Genomic DNA, 16,566 nt, shown 5'->3' with positions numbered 1-16,566 from the left:
TCAAGGTCCACGGACGGTTTATGCCGGGACAGGAGCTGTTTCCATCCTGAGCTCCCCCGGTTGCTGCAGCTAGCAAATTATCTTTTCCCATCAATTGAAAATTTTTTCCTTCCCCAAGGCTGGAAGAATGGCTGTAGGTGCTCAGCAGGGTCTATCTCAGGCCCAGGGATTCAGCCGCTGAAGACGGCTTGGGGGCGGGGGGGGGGTGCGTGGTAAAATTACGCAAGTAGTTAGGTTTTGCCGAGAGCGCTGTTCTCCTCAGGTTCTGGAGTTGTGAGTAGGCTGTGTGGCTGGCTGCTTCTCCCTGAGGAAACTGCGCCCAAACACTAGTACCAGCCCGCCACCGCCGCCGCCGCCGCCGCTCCGGGAATGGTGCCTAAGGGCTTCCTGCGATTCAGGGCTGGGAATTCCTCTCCACTTTTGAACACCTTCTTACACCCTCTGCCCCTCAGTTCGTTGTCTAAGCTTGCCTTTGATGCTCAGGGCTCCCAGCTTGTCACAAATATACTCGTTTCACTTGTTTTTCTGGGTCTTTGTTGTAAAGAAGGCTCGACAGAAGCATCTGTCTCTTCTGCCACATTGGCTCCAACCCCCAAGTAGACTCTCTTTTGTTTTTAATTCTTAGTTTTTTGTCCTGGGAGCCTGAAACTATTCTTAATGATCGTTTTAGGGTATATTTGCTTATCTGTCTTTCTTTTTGATATTACCATCTTTCCTTAAAGACCAGCTCAATGTACCAGTTTTTACTTATGACCAAGTGCTCATGACTTACGGGTGTGAAATTCATGAGATTTAGAAACTAGGAAGAACGTGGCAAGTGAAAGATCAGGGACACGGCTTTAGAGGCCGTTTAGCTAAATTTCTGGGAGTATGTGAAAGCTTGTTGCAGTTTTTAACTGAGCACGATGCTTATGTACATGTAAATGCACGTAAGAAAAAAAATGTTTCTGTCAGGTGGATTCTGACTCATGGTCACCCTATGTGTACAAAGTAGAATTCCACTCCATAGGATTTTCAGGGCTCTGATCTTTCGGAGACAGATCGCCAGGTCTCTTCCAAGGCACCTCTGGGTGGGTTCACATTGCCAACCTGTCTGAGTTTGTGTTATCCATGGAAATATAAAAAACTAAATACACAGTGTTAATTGAGGCTTCACTTTCAGTTAGTCCCATTCTCCTAGTACTTAACATTCTACCAATGTCTTCCAGATAATTTGTGTGTGCAGTTTCCCCTCTAGCAATGGACATGGAACTTGTGTTCAGCTAATGATGCCCAAAATGACCAACAAACCTCCTCAAATGCTTGAAATGAAATAAAAAAACTCTTTTGATAAAGCCATTTACTCAGAATATTGGAAGTGCAAAGGATTACTTAAAAAATCATTTTATAGATGAATGCCATGTGATTAAAAGATTTGCTTGTTGGAGATAGACCTAGAGTGGAACCCAGGTCATATCACTTACCAGCTACTGCATTTTCTCATTTTACTTATACCTCCAGTTTATTTGAATATAACAGAATTATTTTGGATGGAGTTGTTGGAAATTATCCTGCTCTAAAAAAACCTAGAAGTATCTTGTAAATATGTTCCTGTATTTGTAGTGATTAGCAAACAAAAAAGAATACTTTGAACCCATTAGAGGAAATAGGAAATGAACAGTACACCCCTCGCCCTTTACTTTTGCTTATCAATTTAATGTTCTTGGTTTTATTCGTAGGGAGTTCCTTTGTGGTACAAATGTTTAAATGCTGGGCTGCTAACTGAGAGGTTGGCAGTGTAAGTCCACCTAGGTACACTTCCTAAGAAAAGCCTGGCAATCTGCCTCCAAAAAACCAGCCATTGTAAAACCTATACTACTGTGATACACATGGGATCTCTGTAAGTCCGAAATGACTCGATAGCAACTCATTGGTTAAATCCTCTTTATGTGGTTGTCATGTTTAAGATAGAGGTGTAGAATAATTATTCTGTGTAGAAGTGAAAATAGCTTAAGAGGTCTGTTTTTAATTTCCCAGTTTTTATTATACATATAGCCTAATTGGGTTCTTATAAAGAGTGACTGTAGTTGTGTAGGTGCTTGTCCTCGTACCCAGCTCAAATAAGTGTTGGTTCTCTCTACTCTTTCCAATGTCACATTGGAGAGTGTCTGAAGTACTTAGTAAATCTGTGTATTAATAAATCAAGAATTATTTTCTGAGACCTTCCTATGTTTTAGCTAGATACAGTAACTACAGCAAACATGAGTTTTGTTTGAAAATTAAAATTTGACTTATAGTTAGGATTTGTTGTTGTTAGTTGCTGTCTAGTTGGTTCCGACTTATAGCGACCCTATGCACAACAGAATTTAATAGGATTTAGTAAAAGTAAATTTTGTGGTGTTGCTTTTGTTACTATTAAATGATCATTAGTTATTTTTTCTTTCCAGAAAGACTGATAAAGAAAATTTGCTCCCCTTTTATGGAGTAATTCAGTGAGCTCTTTATTTATGTATTATAACCATGTGTATTCAGCCAGAAGTTAATCTCTTCTACCCTCCTTCCCACAACTAAACAGCTTTGGGCAGAAGCATGCAACCTTTTTGCTATTAAGTTTCTGTGAAGCGAGACCAGAAAGCTTTAAAAATATATTGACCGAGATGGTTTAGGAGTCTGGTTATATTTCAGTTTGTTCTGTTTGTCTTGATTGAATTGTCAAAGAAGTAATGTAATGAGTATTTTCACGCACTTCACCTGATGAACAATAATTCATCGACAGGATATTCTTAGACTAACAAATGTATCTCCCCCGGAATATGATATAGAGAACTCTCAATTTAGGAGCATTTTCCTTGCTCAGAAACTGATCTCCTTGTCTTGGGCTTTTACTCGGATATGTTAGACTGCTGTCATTTTCTTGAACTTGCTACTTCTTTTACTTTTTCTGAAATTTTCAAATTTTTAAATGTATTATGTAAAATTTGAAACATTTTCAAACTTATAGAAAAGTTGCTAGTACAGTACAAATGCCTTTTGTACATTGAAGTATTTGAGAGTAAGTTGCCAACACAGTGCTCCATCATCCTCAGATACAAGGACATTCTTTTACATAATCACAACATGTCCATTATGCGTATATGCATTATGCATAATAAAAATAAAAAATAGGACATGATAATTCAGAGTTGAGAGAAGCTCTAAGTATATAGTATTAGAAAAATATGTATACTTAATAAATTGAATTATAAATTAAGAAGCAGGTGAGGATGTTCATGGTAATGGCACTGCCGTCCATATGTTTGCCTTGGAATGCCAGCGTGTGGCTGTACTCACTTTGATGTTGTATATCTGAGCTGTTTGTATGACTGGTCACCTGACCAATGGATTTTTTTTTTTCCAGTTGCGGTCAAGTTGATTCTGACTCATGGTGACCCCATGTGTGTCAGAGTAGAAATATGTTCCATTGGGTTTTCAATGACTGATTTTTCAGAAGTAGATCACGAGGCCTTTTGAGGTTCCTCTGGGTGGACTCAAACTACCAACTTGATTAGCAGCTGAGCATGTTAATCGTTTGCAGCACTGAATAATGCCAGCCTTTTACTTTGTAGTTGACCCTGGAACTTTTCTTACAGTCAGCCGTCTTGATAGTATGCTTCTTGATGTGGCTTCGGAGAGTTCCGTTGTTCAGTACCACTGTAGGTATTTTGGTACATCGGGGGGATTCTTCAGAGCAGGCAGCCTGCAGCTGCCCACTGCACTGTATAGGTGCCCTCTCATGAATGAACATCCAGCCTGATAGCTCTGTAGCTGAAGAGTGAAAGCACTCACTCTCTGTGATCAAATAGACCTATTTTTATCTTTCACTTTATTCCTGAGAATATAGTCCTAAATGAAGTTCTTCATATGATTTCTGTATGGTTTATTGGAAGTAGCTTTGTCCAAGTGGTATTTAGAGTTAGCATTACAGTTATGAAATAGATATGCTAAAGGACTGTTTTTCATAGAAAATTAAAAAGGCTGATCAATAAGACTAGTTGTTTGAAAGAGCAAATATAGGAAATCTTGATTTTAAAAACTGTTTCCTGGTAGGGTGTGTGTAAAATGTAAATCTTGACTAGATTATAAAGTTTGTTTAAAATTTGAAGAAATTTAAGAAAATGTTGATGCATCCTATCACCCTATCGAAATGACCCGAGTTCTTTATTGTTTATAATTATGTTCATGTAACTTTATAAGACTGTTTTAAAAAGTTATTGTGTGTATAGATGCTGATCGTAATATGTGCTTAGGCTCTTGCAGACCAATATGAAGATAAGACTACATCTGTATTGGAACGTCTAAAGATTTTCTATTGCTGTCAAGTACCACCTCACTGGGCCATTCAGGTATTTTTTGTTGTCGTTGTCATTGGATATTGAAAATACTTAGCACTAGAAAAGAAAGTGCATTAGAAAATAATTTTTAATTTATGCTTGAGTTTTCAAATGTTTCAATGAAAAGAATGAAATTTATCTAGCTGGGGATTGTCAGTTACTTCAAATTGTTGTTTTGATTAAGGTGATAACAGGCTGTTAAGAATTTTTAAAGAATTTAAAACTAACTTAAACCCCACTGCCGTTGATTCTGACTCATAACGACCCTATAGGTCAGAGTAGAACTGCCGCATAGAGTTTCCAAGGAGCGCCTGGCGGATTTGAATAGTGACCTCTTGGTTAGCAGCCGTGGCACTTAACCACTATGCCACCAGGGTTTCCAGAACTAACTTAGAATTCTAGAAATTAAATAATAGGAGAAACATATGTTTTTATTTTCAAAATTTTTATATTTAAAAAGCCCTTTGATGACTTTTTGCCAGAAAATGAACCTTTTAACCAGCTTGTTTACAAAAAGAAAAAAAGCACTTATTAGATACTATATACTGCAGGATATCCTTGTCTGCTCTGCCCTTTCTGAGGGTACGAGAATACCTGTTGTAGTTCCCAAGCCCCATGTTGGGGTGGAGAGTCTAGCCCCTGGCCCCCAAGTTCCTCCTGTGTTACAGGTGTGGTGCCCCTAATTTGTAAAATTTTAGGCTAAACTTAGGCATCTCTTCCAGTTTTAATTTTATAGAGGAGAAAATTGTGGCCTAGTGCTATTGACTGTACTTTTCCAAGGTTGATCACACAGCAGTTAATGAGCTCAAGTTCTGGTTTCCTGAGTTTTAGTCCACTAATCTCCTTTCCTTAAAACTTTTTATTGAGCTGTAGGTATATCTTTTAATAGCAGCCAACATTTATTGCATACTTAGTATGATCTGTGCGTTTTGCTCAGCATTTCACACATATTATTTTATTGTAACAACTTTGTGTGAAGTATTCCCGTTTTATAGATCAGGAAGCTAAGGCACAGAGAAGTTAAGTAGTTATAGTACTCTCAGAGCCCTTCATGGCATAGGGTCAAATTGTACCAGCCAGAGGTTTCTAGATGATTTAATAACACTGTATTTTTATGCAAATAACACACACTTTCTACTTTTGTTTGCCACCCAGGCCCTCTCTCCCACCCCCGCCCCCACCCCAGGTATTTTTATAAGCACAGCTGTGCCGATTTTTTTTTTAACATGTTGCTGTAAAAAAAAAAAAAAAATTACACCTTATTCAACAATCTCACCTACTTTTTAACCTTCCTAATTTTTTTTTTCCATTCTTGTATGATGGACCATTTTTGAACCACAATATATTTATCGTTTAATGTATTTATTGAAAGTTTACTGGCCCCTTTTTGTCTGGGAAATCAGGTAGCTAAATTTGTTAGAATGTGCTTAATTTAAACCAAAGTAGACTTGAGTAAGAAGGAGTCAGAGATGTCCTCATGAATAAAGTATATGGCTACCAGTATAGTGTGCTTTATGTCGTCTATATTGATTGCTCAGAGTCCTTTTTTTGTCAATTTATTGGTTCTCATCTTTACAAATCAAAGATTATCATATATAGAATTTCTAGATAAGAAATATTGATTTTGTTCGTTAAGCTCTCTGAGTTCTTTGGGAAAAAATTGATATATTGAGTACTTCAAACTGTTTCTATATTGTCTTTTATTTCCTCACTCCCTATAGAGGTTGAATTGTAAACATTATGCACTTATACAATGAGCAGATCCTTAAAAAGGCAGATTGAGTATACTTCTAAGTTAAACAGGAATCTCTCTTTACATAAAAAAGCGTTAATTATTTTAACTTGATTTTCCAGCGCCAGCTTGCAGGTTTACTCTTTGAGTTGGGATGTACCAGTTCAGCCCTTCAGATATATGAGAAACTAGAAATGTGGGAAGATGCTGTCATTTGTTATGAAAGAGCTGGGCAGCGTGGGAAGGTACGTAATAGTAAAATTCTGTGTACTGGTGAGAGCTTTCCCTTATGAATCATTTTCTAACTCGTTTGCTTTTTAAGCCCATTTTTGCCAATACACCAAAAAAAAAAAAAAACCCAAACCAGTTGCCGTCATGTCAACTCCAACTCCTGGCACCTCCATGTGTGCAGAGTAGTACTCTACTCCACAGGGTGTTCAAATATGTGACTTTTTGGAAATAGATTGCCAGGCCTTTTTTCTGAGATGCCTCTGGGTAGGTTCAAACCACCAACCTTTCGGTTAGTAGTCGAGTGTTGTGCCATCATTTGACTCCTATTTTTGCCAGTAGTTCACTTGTATTCCTTTTTTTTTCACGTTCTCCCTGGATTTTTTAAAATGTTTTCTCTGATCTGTTGGATAGATTATTTTAAGAGTCCCTGGGTGGTACAAATGGTTAATACATGTGGCTGCAAACCAAAAGGTAAGGGGTTCAAGTTCACCCAGAGGTGCCTCTGAAGAAGGGCTTGATAATCTACCTCTAAAAATTTAGGCATTGAAAACCTTATGGAGCACAGTTGTATACTGACACGCATACGATCTCCATGAGTCAAAATCGACTTGACAGCATCTGTTTTATTTTATGTGTAAGAATGTGTATGTAATGTATAAAAGAGAAAAGCAATTCAAAATCGATATGTGAGTGTTTATGTTGAACATTTGACATTTAAGAAAGAATGGCACAGTAGCTCAAAGGTAGAAACAATCCAGATGTTGATCAAGGGATGAATAGATAAACAAATTGTGGTATATACATACAATGGAATATAACTCAGCCATAAAGAGAAACAAAGTCCTGATACATGCTTCAACATGATTGAACCTGAACAGGAAAAACACTGTGCTAAGTGAAAGAAGAAAGACAAAAGAGGCATATATTGTATGAGTCCAGTTGTATGAAATATCCAGAGTAGGTGAACCTATAGAGACAGAAAGCAGATTGGTGGTTACTAGAGGCTTAGAGGAGGGAGGAGTGGGGAGTAACTGCTTAAAGGGTATGAGGTTTCCTTTTGGGATAATGAAAATGTTTTGGAACTAGATAGAGGTCGTGGTTGCACCACATTGTGAATGTACTAAATGTCAGTGAGTCGTTCATTTTAAAATAGCTAATTTTATGTCATATGAATTTTACCTAAAAGAATGAATACTGAAAGCCTTGAAGACAGTGTGCATTTTCATATATTCCCCTTACTATTCTCCTGTAGGACAACTTCAAAATGAAATATTAAAAATTATTTCAAGCTTTGCTGGGTTGCCTGATGACCAGAGGCTGTGGGCATGAAGGGAGGCAGCTAGGAGCAGCAGGCCAGGCCTGTGTAAGAAAATCCAAACGGTGTGATGACTCCCTTGGGACAGAAGACTTGTTAAGCCCTCAAAATGAGTCAAGAGGAAAATGTTGAAATATTGGCATTTGTTATTAATCTACTGTTTTTCTCCTTATAAATGAACAGAATTTTAAAAAGAATAAGGGGCCCTGCATTGTAAGCAGTCATTAAAACTTGACACATTGAAATCATGTTAATTTTGGACTAAAATTTTAAATGGGTAAATTTTTGTCATAAGTACAGTGCTTAAACAGAGGAAACCCCACAAATTCCATCAGTTTTATCTATCTTTTGCTGTCTCCCTAAAAAAGGAGAAGTTGTGGTACAAGTACATATATGTGTCTATTTCTTAAATACCTTCCTAATCAAGTCTATTTTAGACGAATAGTAAAAATTTACATCCCTTTTATTAATCGGTTAATGACAGGGAAGTTCTTTAAATTATATTGGCTTAAGGAGAAAACAGCATGGGTGTAAAATTTTATTGTAGATGATTATACAATTAAAACGTTTTATTCCTGGGAGAGAACTCTGTAATTATTATTTCCAGCCCCCTCCTTTTCCGAATCAGAAAGGGAGCCCCTCATGATTAGCCAAGGATCTCAAAGCTTGTTTTTTATTATTTACTTGAGAGACAGCATGGCATAGTGATTAAAAGCGTAGCATCTGCTATTAAGAAAACATTCTGCGTTCCACTTTGCAGAGTGGCTTCTGAGGTCTTAGAAACACTAGCAAGTGGCCATCTAAGATGCATCAGTGGGTCTCAACCCACCTGGAGCAAAGGAGAATGAAAAATGAAGACACAAGATAGTTACGAGCCCAAGAGACAGAAAGGACCATATAAACCAGAGACTACATCAGTTTGAGACCAGAAGAACTAGATGGTGCCTGACTACAACCGATGACTGTCCTGACAGGGAACACAACAGAGAACCCCTGAGGGAGAAGGAGAACAGTGGGATGCAGACCCCAAATTCTCAAAAAAAGACCAGATTTAATGGTCTGTCTGAGACTAAAAGGACCCCAGTGGTATTGGTCCCCAGACCTTCTGTTAGCCCAAGACAGGAACCATTCCTAAAGCCAACTCTTCAGACAGGGATTGGACAGGACTATGGGGAAAAAAATTGGTACTGGTGAAGAGTGAGCTTCTTGGATCAAGTAGACACATGAGACTGTGTTGGCATCTCCTGCCTGGAGGGGAGATGAGAGGGCAGAAGCTGGCCGAATGGACATGAAAATGGAGAGTGGAGGGAAGGAGTATGCTGTCTCCTTAGGGGGTGAGCACTTAGGAGTATATAAACCCAGAGCCGTCGAGTCAATTCCGACTCATAGCGACCCTATAGCACAGAGTAGAACTGCCCCATAGAGTTTCCAAAGAGCACCTGGTGGATTTGAACTGCCAACCCTTTGGTTAGCAGCTGTAGCACTTAACCACTACGCCACCAGGGTTTCCTAGGAGTGTATAGCAAGGTGTATATAAATTTTTGTATGAGAGACTGACTTGATTTGTAAACTTTCACTTAAAGCCCAATTAAAAAAAAAAAAAAGCATAGCCTCTGGACCTAGACTCCCTGGATTCAATGCTGACCTTGCCACATACTAGCTTGGTGATCTTGGGCAAGGAAATGAACCCCTCTATGCCTCCATTTGCTCCTACCTCATAGATTTTTGTGAGGTAAGGTATGTAAAGTACATAGAAAGGTGCTTATTACATTAGAGAACTTATGGTCCTCTAATATTTTTTTTTTTTAATTTTTATTGTGCTTTAAGTGAAAGTTGACAAACCAAGTCAGTCGCTCATACAAAAACTTATATACACCCTGGTATATACTGCTAGTTGCTCTCCTTCTAATGATACAGCACACTCCTTCCCTCCACTCTCCATTTTCATGTCCATTCGGACAGCTTCTGCCCCCCTCTGCCCTCTCATCTCTTCTTCACACAGGAGCTGCTCACATAGTCTCATGTGTCTACCAGATCCAAGGAGCTCAGTCTTCACCAGTATCAATTTTCTCTTGCATAAAAAATCCAATCCCTGTCTGAAGAGTTGGCTTTGGAAATGGTTCCTGTCTTGGGTTAACAGGTCTGGGGACCATGATGTCTGAGGTCTTTTTAGTCTTAGTCAGACCATTAAGCCTGGTCTTTTTATGAGAATTTGGGGTCTGCATCCCACTGGTCTCCTGCTCCCTCAGGGCTTCTCTGTTGAAACCATGGTACCCATACCCCCGCCGCTGCTAAGCTGGCCTTCGAAGTGTTTGATTTATTCAGAAAACTTTGCTTTTGGTTTAGTCCAGTTGTGCTGACCTCTCCTGTACTGTGTGTTGTCTTTCCCGTCACCTAAAATAGTTCTTATCTACTATCTAATTAGTGAAAACTCTTGACCCTCCCTCCCTCTTCTTGTAACCATCAAAGAATATTCTGTTCTCTGTTTAAACTATTTCTCAAGTTCTTATAATAGTGGTCTTATACAATATTTGTCCTTTTGTAGCTGACTAGTTTCACTCAGCATAATGCCTTCCAGATTCCTCCATGTTATGAATTGTTTCACAGATTCATCATTGTTCTTTATCGTGTGAATATACCATAATTTATCCATTCATCCATTGATGGGCACCTTGGTTGCTTCCAACTTTTTGCTATTGTAAACAGTGCTGCAGTGAACATGGGTGTGCATATATCTGTTCGTGTAAAGGTTCTTATTTCTCTAGGATATGTTCCAAGGAGTGGGATTGCTAGATTTTGTGGTAGTTCTATTTCTAGTTTTCTAAGGAAGCACCAAATCGATTTCCAAAGTGGTTGCACCATTTTACATTCCCACCAGCAGTGTATAAGTGTTCCGGTCTCTTCACAACCTCTCCAACATTTATTATTTTGTGTTTTTTGGATTAATGCCACCCTTGTTGGAATGAGATGGAATCTGTAGTTTTGATTTGCATTTCTTTAATAACTAATGATCGTGAACATTTCTTCATGTATCTGTTAGCCACCTGAATGTCTTCTTTAGTGAAGTGTCTGTTCATATCCTTTGCCCATTTTTTAATTGGGTTATTTGTGTTTTTGTAGTTGAGTTTTTAGAGTATCATGTAAATTTTAGAGATCAGACGCTGTTTGGAAATGTCATAGCTCAAAACCTTTTCCCAGTCTGTAGGTAGTCTTTACTCTTTTGGTGAGGTCTTTGGATGAGCATAGGTGTTTGATTTTTAGGAGCTCCCAGTTATCTAGTTGCCCTTCTGCACTGTTAGTAATGTTTATGCCATGTATTAGGGCTCCTAGCGTTGTCCCTATTTTTTCTTCCACGATCTTTATTGTTTTAGATTTTATATTTAGGTCTTTGATCCATTTTGAGTTAGTTTTTGTGCATAGTGTGAGGTATGGGTCTTATTTCATTTTTTTGCAGATGGATATCCAGTTATGCCAGCACCATTTGTTAAAGAGACTGTCTTTTCCCCATTTAACTGACTTTGGGCCTTTGTCAAATATCAGCTGCTCATATGTGGATGGATTTATGTCTGCATTCTCAATTCTGTTCCAATGGTCTATGTATCTGTTGTTGTACCCTTACCAGGCTGTTTTGACTACTGTGGCAGTATAAGAGGTTCTAAAATCAGGTAGAGTGAGACCTCTCACTTTGTTCTTCTTTTTCAGTAATGCTTTACTTATCCAGGGCCTCTTTCCCTTCCATATGAGGTTGGTGATTTGTTTCTCCATCTCAATTAAAAAATGTCATTGGGATTTGCTTTGGAATTGCATTGCATCTATAGATGGCTTTTGGTAAAATAGATATTTTTACAATGTTAAGTCTTCCTATCCATGAGCAAGGTATTTCTTTTCACTTATGCAGGCCTCTTTTGGTTTCTTGCAGTAGTATCTTGTAGTTTTCTTTGTATAAGTCTTTTACATCTCTGGTAAGATTTATTCTTAAGTATTTTATCTTCTTGGTGATTTCCTCTTCGATGTTCTTTTTTTGGTATAGAGGAATCCAACTGATTTTTGTGTGTCTATCTCGTAAAAAAAAAAAAAAAATCTTTTTTTTTTTTTTTATCTCGAATCCTGATACCCTACTGAACTCTTAGTTTCAGTAGTTTTCTTGAGGATTTTTTAGGGTTTTCAGTGTATAAAATCATGTCATCTGCAAACAGATATTTTTACTTCTTCCTTACCAATCTGGGTGCCCTTTCTTTATCTAACCAGGGCTTTTTCTTGTTGGGAGTTTTTAAATTACCTTTTCAATCTCTTCTTCTGTTATGGGTTTATTTCGTTGTTCTACCTTTGTTTGTGTTAGCTTAGGTAGGTAGTCCATTTCTAGAAATTCATCCATTTCTTCTAGGTTTTCAAATTTGTTAGAGTACAGTTTTTCGTAGTAATCTGATATGATTTTTTTAATTTCAGATGGGTCTGTTGTAATATTGCCCATCTCATTTCTTATTTGGGTTGTTTGCTTCCTCTCCTGTTTTTCTTTTGTCAGTTTGTCAATTTTGTTAATTTTTTCAAAGAACCAGCTTTTGGTCTTGTTAACTCTTTCAGTTGTTTTCCTCTTCTCTATTTCATTTAATTCTACCCTAATTTTTATTATTTGCTTTCTTCTGGTGCCTGAGGGTTTCTTTTGTTGCTCTTTTTCTATTTGTTCTAGTTGTAGGAGTAATTCTTTGATTTTGGCCCTTTCTTCTTTTTTGGATGTATCATTTATTGATACAAATTGACCTCTGAGCACTGCTTTCACTGTGTCCGAAAGGTTCTGATAGGAAGTGTTTTCATTCTCATTGGATTCTGTGAATTTCTTTATTCCATCCTTGGTGTCTTCTATAACCCAGTTGTTTTTGAGCAGGGTAGTGTTCAGTTTCCAAGTGTTTGATTTCTTTTCCCTGCTTTTCGGCTATTGATTTCTACTTTTATGGCCTTATGGTCAGAGAAGATGCTTTGTAATATTTTGATGTTTTGGATTCTGCTAAGGCTTGCTTTATGACCTAATATGTGGTCTATTCTAGAGAATGTTCCATGTGCACTAGGAAAGAAAGTATACTTGGCTGCTGTTGAGTGGAGTGTTCTCTCTATATCTGTGAGGTCAGTTTGGTTGATTGTGTCATTTAGATCCTCCATGTCTTTGTTGAGCTTCTTTCTGTATGCCCTGTCCTTCACCGAAAGTGGTGTGTTGAAGTCTCCTACCATAATTGTGGAGCTGTCTATCTCATTTTTGAATGCTGTTAGAGTTTGTTTTATGTATCTTGCAGTCCTGTCATTGGGTGCATAAGTATTTAATATGGTTATATCCTCTTTGTATATTGCCCTTTTAATCATTATATAGTGTCATTCCTTACCCTTTGCGGTGGATTTAACTTTAAAGTCTATTTTGTCAGAAATTAATATTGCCACTCCTGTTGTTTTTTGATTGTTCTTTGCTTGATATATTTTTTTTTCCATCTTTTGAGTTTTAATTTATTTGTGTTTCTAATCTGTGTCTCTTGTAAGCAGCGTATAGACAGATCATGTTTTTTTAATCCATTTTGCCCTCTCTCTCTCTTTATTGGTGGGGTTAGTCCATTTACATTCAGCGTAATTATGGATAGGTATGAGTTTAGTGCTGTCATTTGGATGTCCTTTTTTGTGTTTTGTTGATAGTTTCTTTTTCCCACTTAATTTTTTATGCTGAGTTGTTTATCCTTATATATTGTCTTTTCTTCTGCTTCATTGTTGTTGATTTTGTTTCTGCTGAGTCTTTTTTTTTTGTATTTTATTTTGATGTGTAGGATTGTTAGTCTCCTTTGTGGTTACCTTAATATTTACTCCTATTTTTCTGTGTTTAAACCTAACTTTTATTTCTTTATATCGCCTTGTCTTCTGCATTTGAAAGATCTGTGACTACATTTCTTAGTCCCTCTTTATTGTTTTAATGTTCTCTTCTTTTACATAATTACATCGCTTTTTCCCTGTTTTGAGTGGTTTTTTTAAATCTTGATTTGTTTTTGTGATTTTCTTATCTAGGTTTACTTCTGATTGCTCTGTTCAGTGTTCTAGTCTTGGGTTGATATCTAATATTGATTTTGTAATCAGTGAACTGCCTTTAGTATTTCTTGTAGTTTTGATTTGGTTTTTATGAATTCCCAAAACTTCTGTTTAACTGGAAGTGTCCTAATTTTGCCTTCCTATTTGAGACACAGTTTTCCTGGCTATATGACTCTTGGCTGGCAGTATTTTTCCTTCAATGCTTTGTATAAGTCATCCCATTGCCTTCTTGCCTGCATGGTTTCTGCTGATTAATCCGTGCTCATTCTTACTGAATCTCCTTTGTAGGTGACTTTTCATTTATCCCTGGCCACTCTTTAAATTCTTTCTTTTTCTTTGGTTTTGGTAAGTTTGATTAAAATATGTTCTGGTGACTTTCTTTTATGATCTACCTTATGTGGAGTTTGATGAGCATCTTGGATAGATACCTTCTCATCTTTCACGATATCAGGAAAGTTTTCTGCCAAAAAATCTTCAACAATTCTTTCTGTGTTTTCTGTTATCCCTCCCTGTTCTGGTACTGCAATGACTTTTGGGTTATTTCTCTTGATACAGTCCCACATGATTTTTAAGTTTTCTTCATTGTTTTAAATTCTTTTATCTGATTTTTCTTCAAGTATATTGATGGCAAATGCTTCTTCTTCAGTCTCACAAATTCTGCCTTCCACTTGCTCAGTTCTACTCCTCTGACTTTCTATTGAGTTGTCTAATTCTGTGATTTTATTTTTATCTTCTGAATTTTTGATTGCTGTCTCTCTATGGATTCTTGCAGTGTATTAAGTTTTTCATTATGTACTTGAATAACCTTTTTAATTTCTTTTGCTGCTTTGTCTGTGTGTTCCTTAGCTTGTTCTGCATATTGCCTGATCTCCTTCCTTATGTCTTGAAGACTTCTGTATATTAATCTCTTGTATTCTGCATCTGGTAATTCCAGGAACGTACCTTCATCCTGAAGATTCCTTGATCCTCTGTTTTGAGAGCTTATTGAAGTGTTCATAGTCTGTTTCTTTATGTGATTTGATATTGACTGTGGTTTCTGAGCCATCTATAAGTTATTGTATTAGTTTATGCTTACTTAATGTATCCTAGCTTCTTCCTGTGTTTTGTTTTGATGTGCCCAAATAGGTTGCTTGAGGTAGCTAGCTTGAGTATTTTCACCTTTTACGCTCTAACGTCCTGTAACCAGATGGCTAGATCTGTTACAATGTATATGAGCCTAGGAGTCCATTCACTTTTCCTGTATGGATTCAGCTCAGGTGTCCAGGTAGTTGGTCATCAAGTGTGTGTTACAGGCCCAGTCCATACAGTCTCAGGGGGCCAGGGGTGATTGTTGTAGGTACCGGCATCTTGTTTCAGCTATGGGTCATGCTCTTAATAAGGCAGGGGGCTGACAGCCGTCCCTCGAGTATCTGTGAGGAAAGCATGTCTCTGTTGCCTAGGGCGCACAGGTGGGTGGGTTCTGCACATGGACTTTGGGCACCCAATGCTTTTGGTTGTAAGGACTGGGAGGTCGCAGTTATCCTTGGACCCCAGTCATGGGTGGCTGGGTGACGTGTGTAGCCACGAGTCCTTAGGCCCCTGATGTGGGTAGGTGAGGACGCTGTTTAATAAGCAAATTGGTGTTAAATATCAAACAGTCACCTCTCCACTGCATAGCTGAAACAGTTGCAGTCTGCCAACAAGAGCCTATTTTCCTGAAATAGGCCCGCTCAGGTCCATTCAGGGAAGGAAAGGTATTCAAAGTCCACGGACCGTTTATTCCTGGACAGGAGCTGCTTCTGTCCTGAGCCTCCAAGTTTAGTGGAGCTGCCAGATTATCTTTTTCTCAGTGGTGAATTTTTGTTCTTTCTCTAAGGCCGGGAGAATGGCTCAGAGCGTGCAACCGGACCTATCTCAGGCCCAGGGAAATTGACAGCCACTGACGCCAGCTTCGGGGTGGGGGATGTGGTAAAATATATGCAAGTACTTAGCTTTTGCTGAGAGCACCGTTCTCCTCTGGTTCTGGAGGTTTGAGTAGGTTGTGTTTCTCCCTGAGGAAACTGCAGCCAAAGGCCACCACTAGCCCACCACAGCCACTCCCAGGAGTGGTGCCTGAGGTTTCCTTGTGATTCAGGTCCAGCAGCTCCTCTCCGCTTCTGAGCCGTTCCTCCCTCCCCCTGCCACTCAGTCCATTTTGTAACTTTGCTTTTGATGTTCAGGGCTTCTAGCTTGTCATAAATGTAATCTTTTCACTTTTCTTCTCAGGTCTTTGTTGTAAGAGGGTTCACTGGAAGCATCTGACTACTCCACCATCTTGGCCCCACCTCTCTCTCTCATTTTTTTTAATGCAATTAGGGATTCACCCACATCATATACTGGGGCTCCAATAAGGGAAGTAATCGTAGAGCTTAGTGTCCCTTCTAATAGGGAGATGCTCCTTTAAGCAGTTTATTCCTTTGTCCTCCAGTAAATACTGCATTGTCTGGTTCCTGAAATACATCAGAAGTATGGCATTTTTCAAAGCCAGCTGATGAAGTATCTTTTCGGCATCTTTTATTGTTTTCCACAGTCTGGCTCTCTGGGCACGTCTCCCTGTATAGGCCAGGCATGCCAACAGGCCTGAATTATCCAGTCAGGGAGCTGCAGTAGTGTTTGCTGTTACTAGTAAGACAAATTTTTTTACATTTTAACGTCTCTGAAATTGGAATGTATCTAACAATCGGTAGTATCTTCAAATTGCTGTTGGTCAGGTGACAGTCTTGCCAGGTTGTCATTGCCTGTGCATGTACAAACTTAGAGTTATATTTAATATCATCTTTCAAATGGATGTGTGCACGGTGTCGGTGCTACATATGTTGAGTTTAATTGCTATTTATAATGTCTTCAGAAAGATATCATTATTA

General features: G+C 38.3%; 1 protein-coding gene across 6 annotated transcripts in view; it reads left to right on the top strand.

The window, feature by feature from the left end:
• The window catches only part of TTC27 (tetratricopeptide repeat domain 27), a 301,004-nt gene that overhangs the window by 182,849 nt on the left and 101,589 nt on the right, over nucleotides 1-16,566 (top strand). For 5 of the 6 annotated variants that reach the window (XM_064277232.1, XM_064277231.1, XM_064277230.1 and 2 more), the window contains 3 exons: nucleotides 3,585-3,671; nucleotides 4,266-4,361; nucleotides 6,204-6,326. In XM_064277232.1, the coding sequence (XP_064133302.1) occupies nucleotides 3,585-3,671; nucleotides 4,266-4,361; nucleotides 6,204-6,326 (306 nt within the window). The remainder of the gene's footprint in view (nucleotides 1-3,584; nucleotides 3,672-4,265; nucleotides 4,362-6,203; nucleotides 6,327-16,566) is intronic. The other variant, XM_064277228.1, reaches the window with a different exon arrangement.

This window comes from Loxodonta africana, chromosome 26 (assembly GCF_030014295.1).
Source record: "Loxodonta africana isolate mLoxAfr1 chromosome 26, mLoxAfr1.hap2, whole genome shotgun sequence".
Taxonomy (NCBI): Eukaryota; Metazoa; Chordata; class Mammalia; order Proboscidea; family Elephantidae; genus Loxodonta; species Loxodonta africana.
This window is presented reverse-complemented; position numbering and strand designations above follow the sequence as displayed.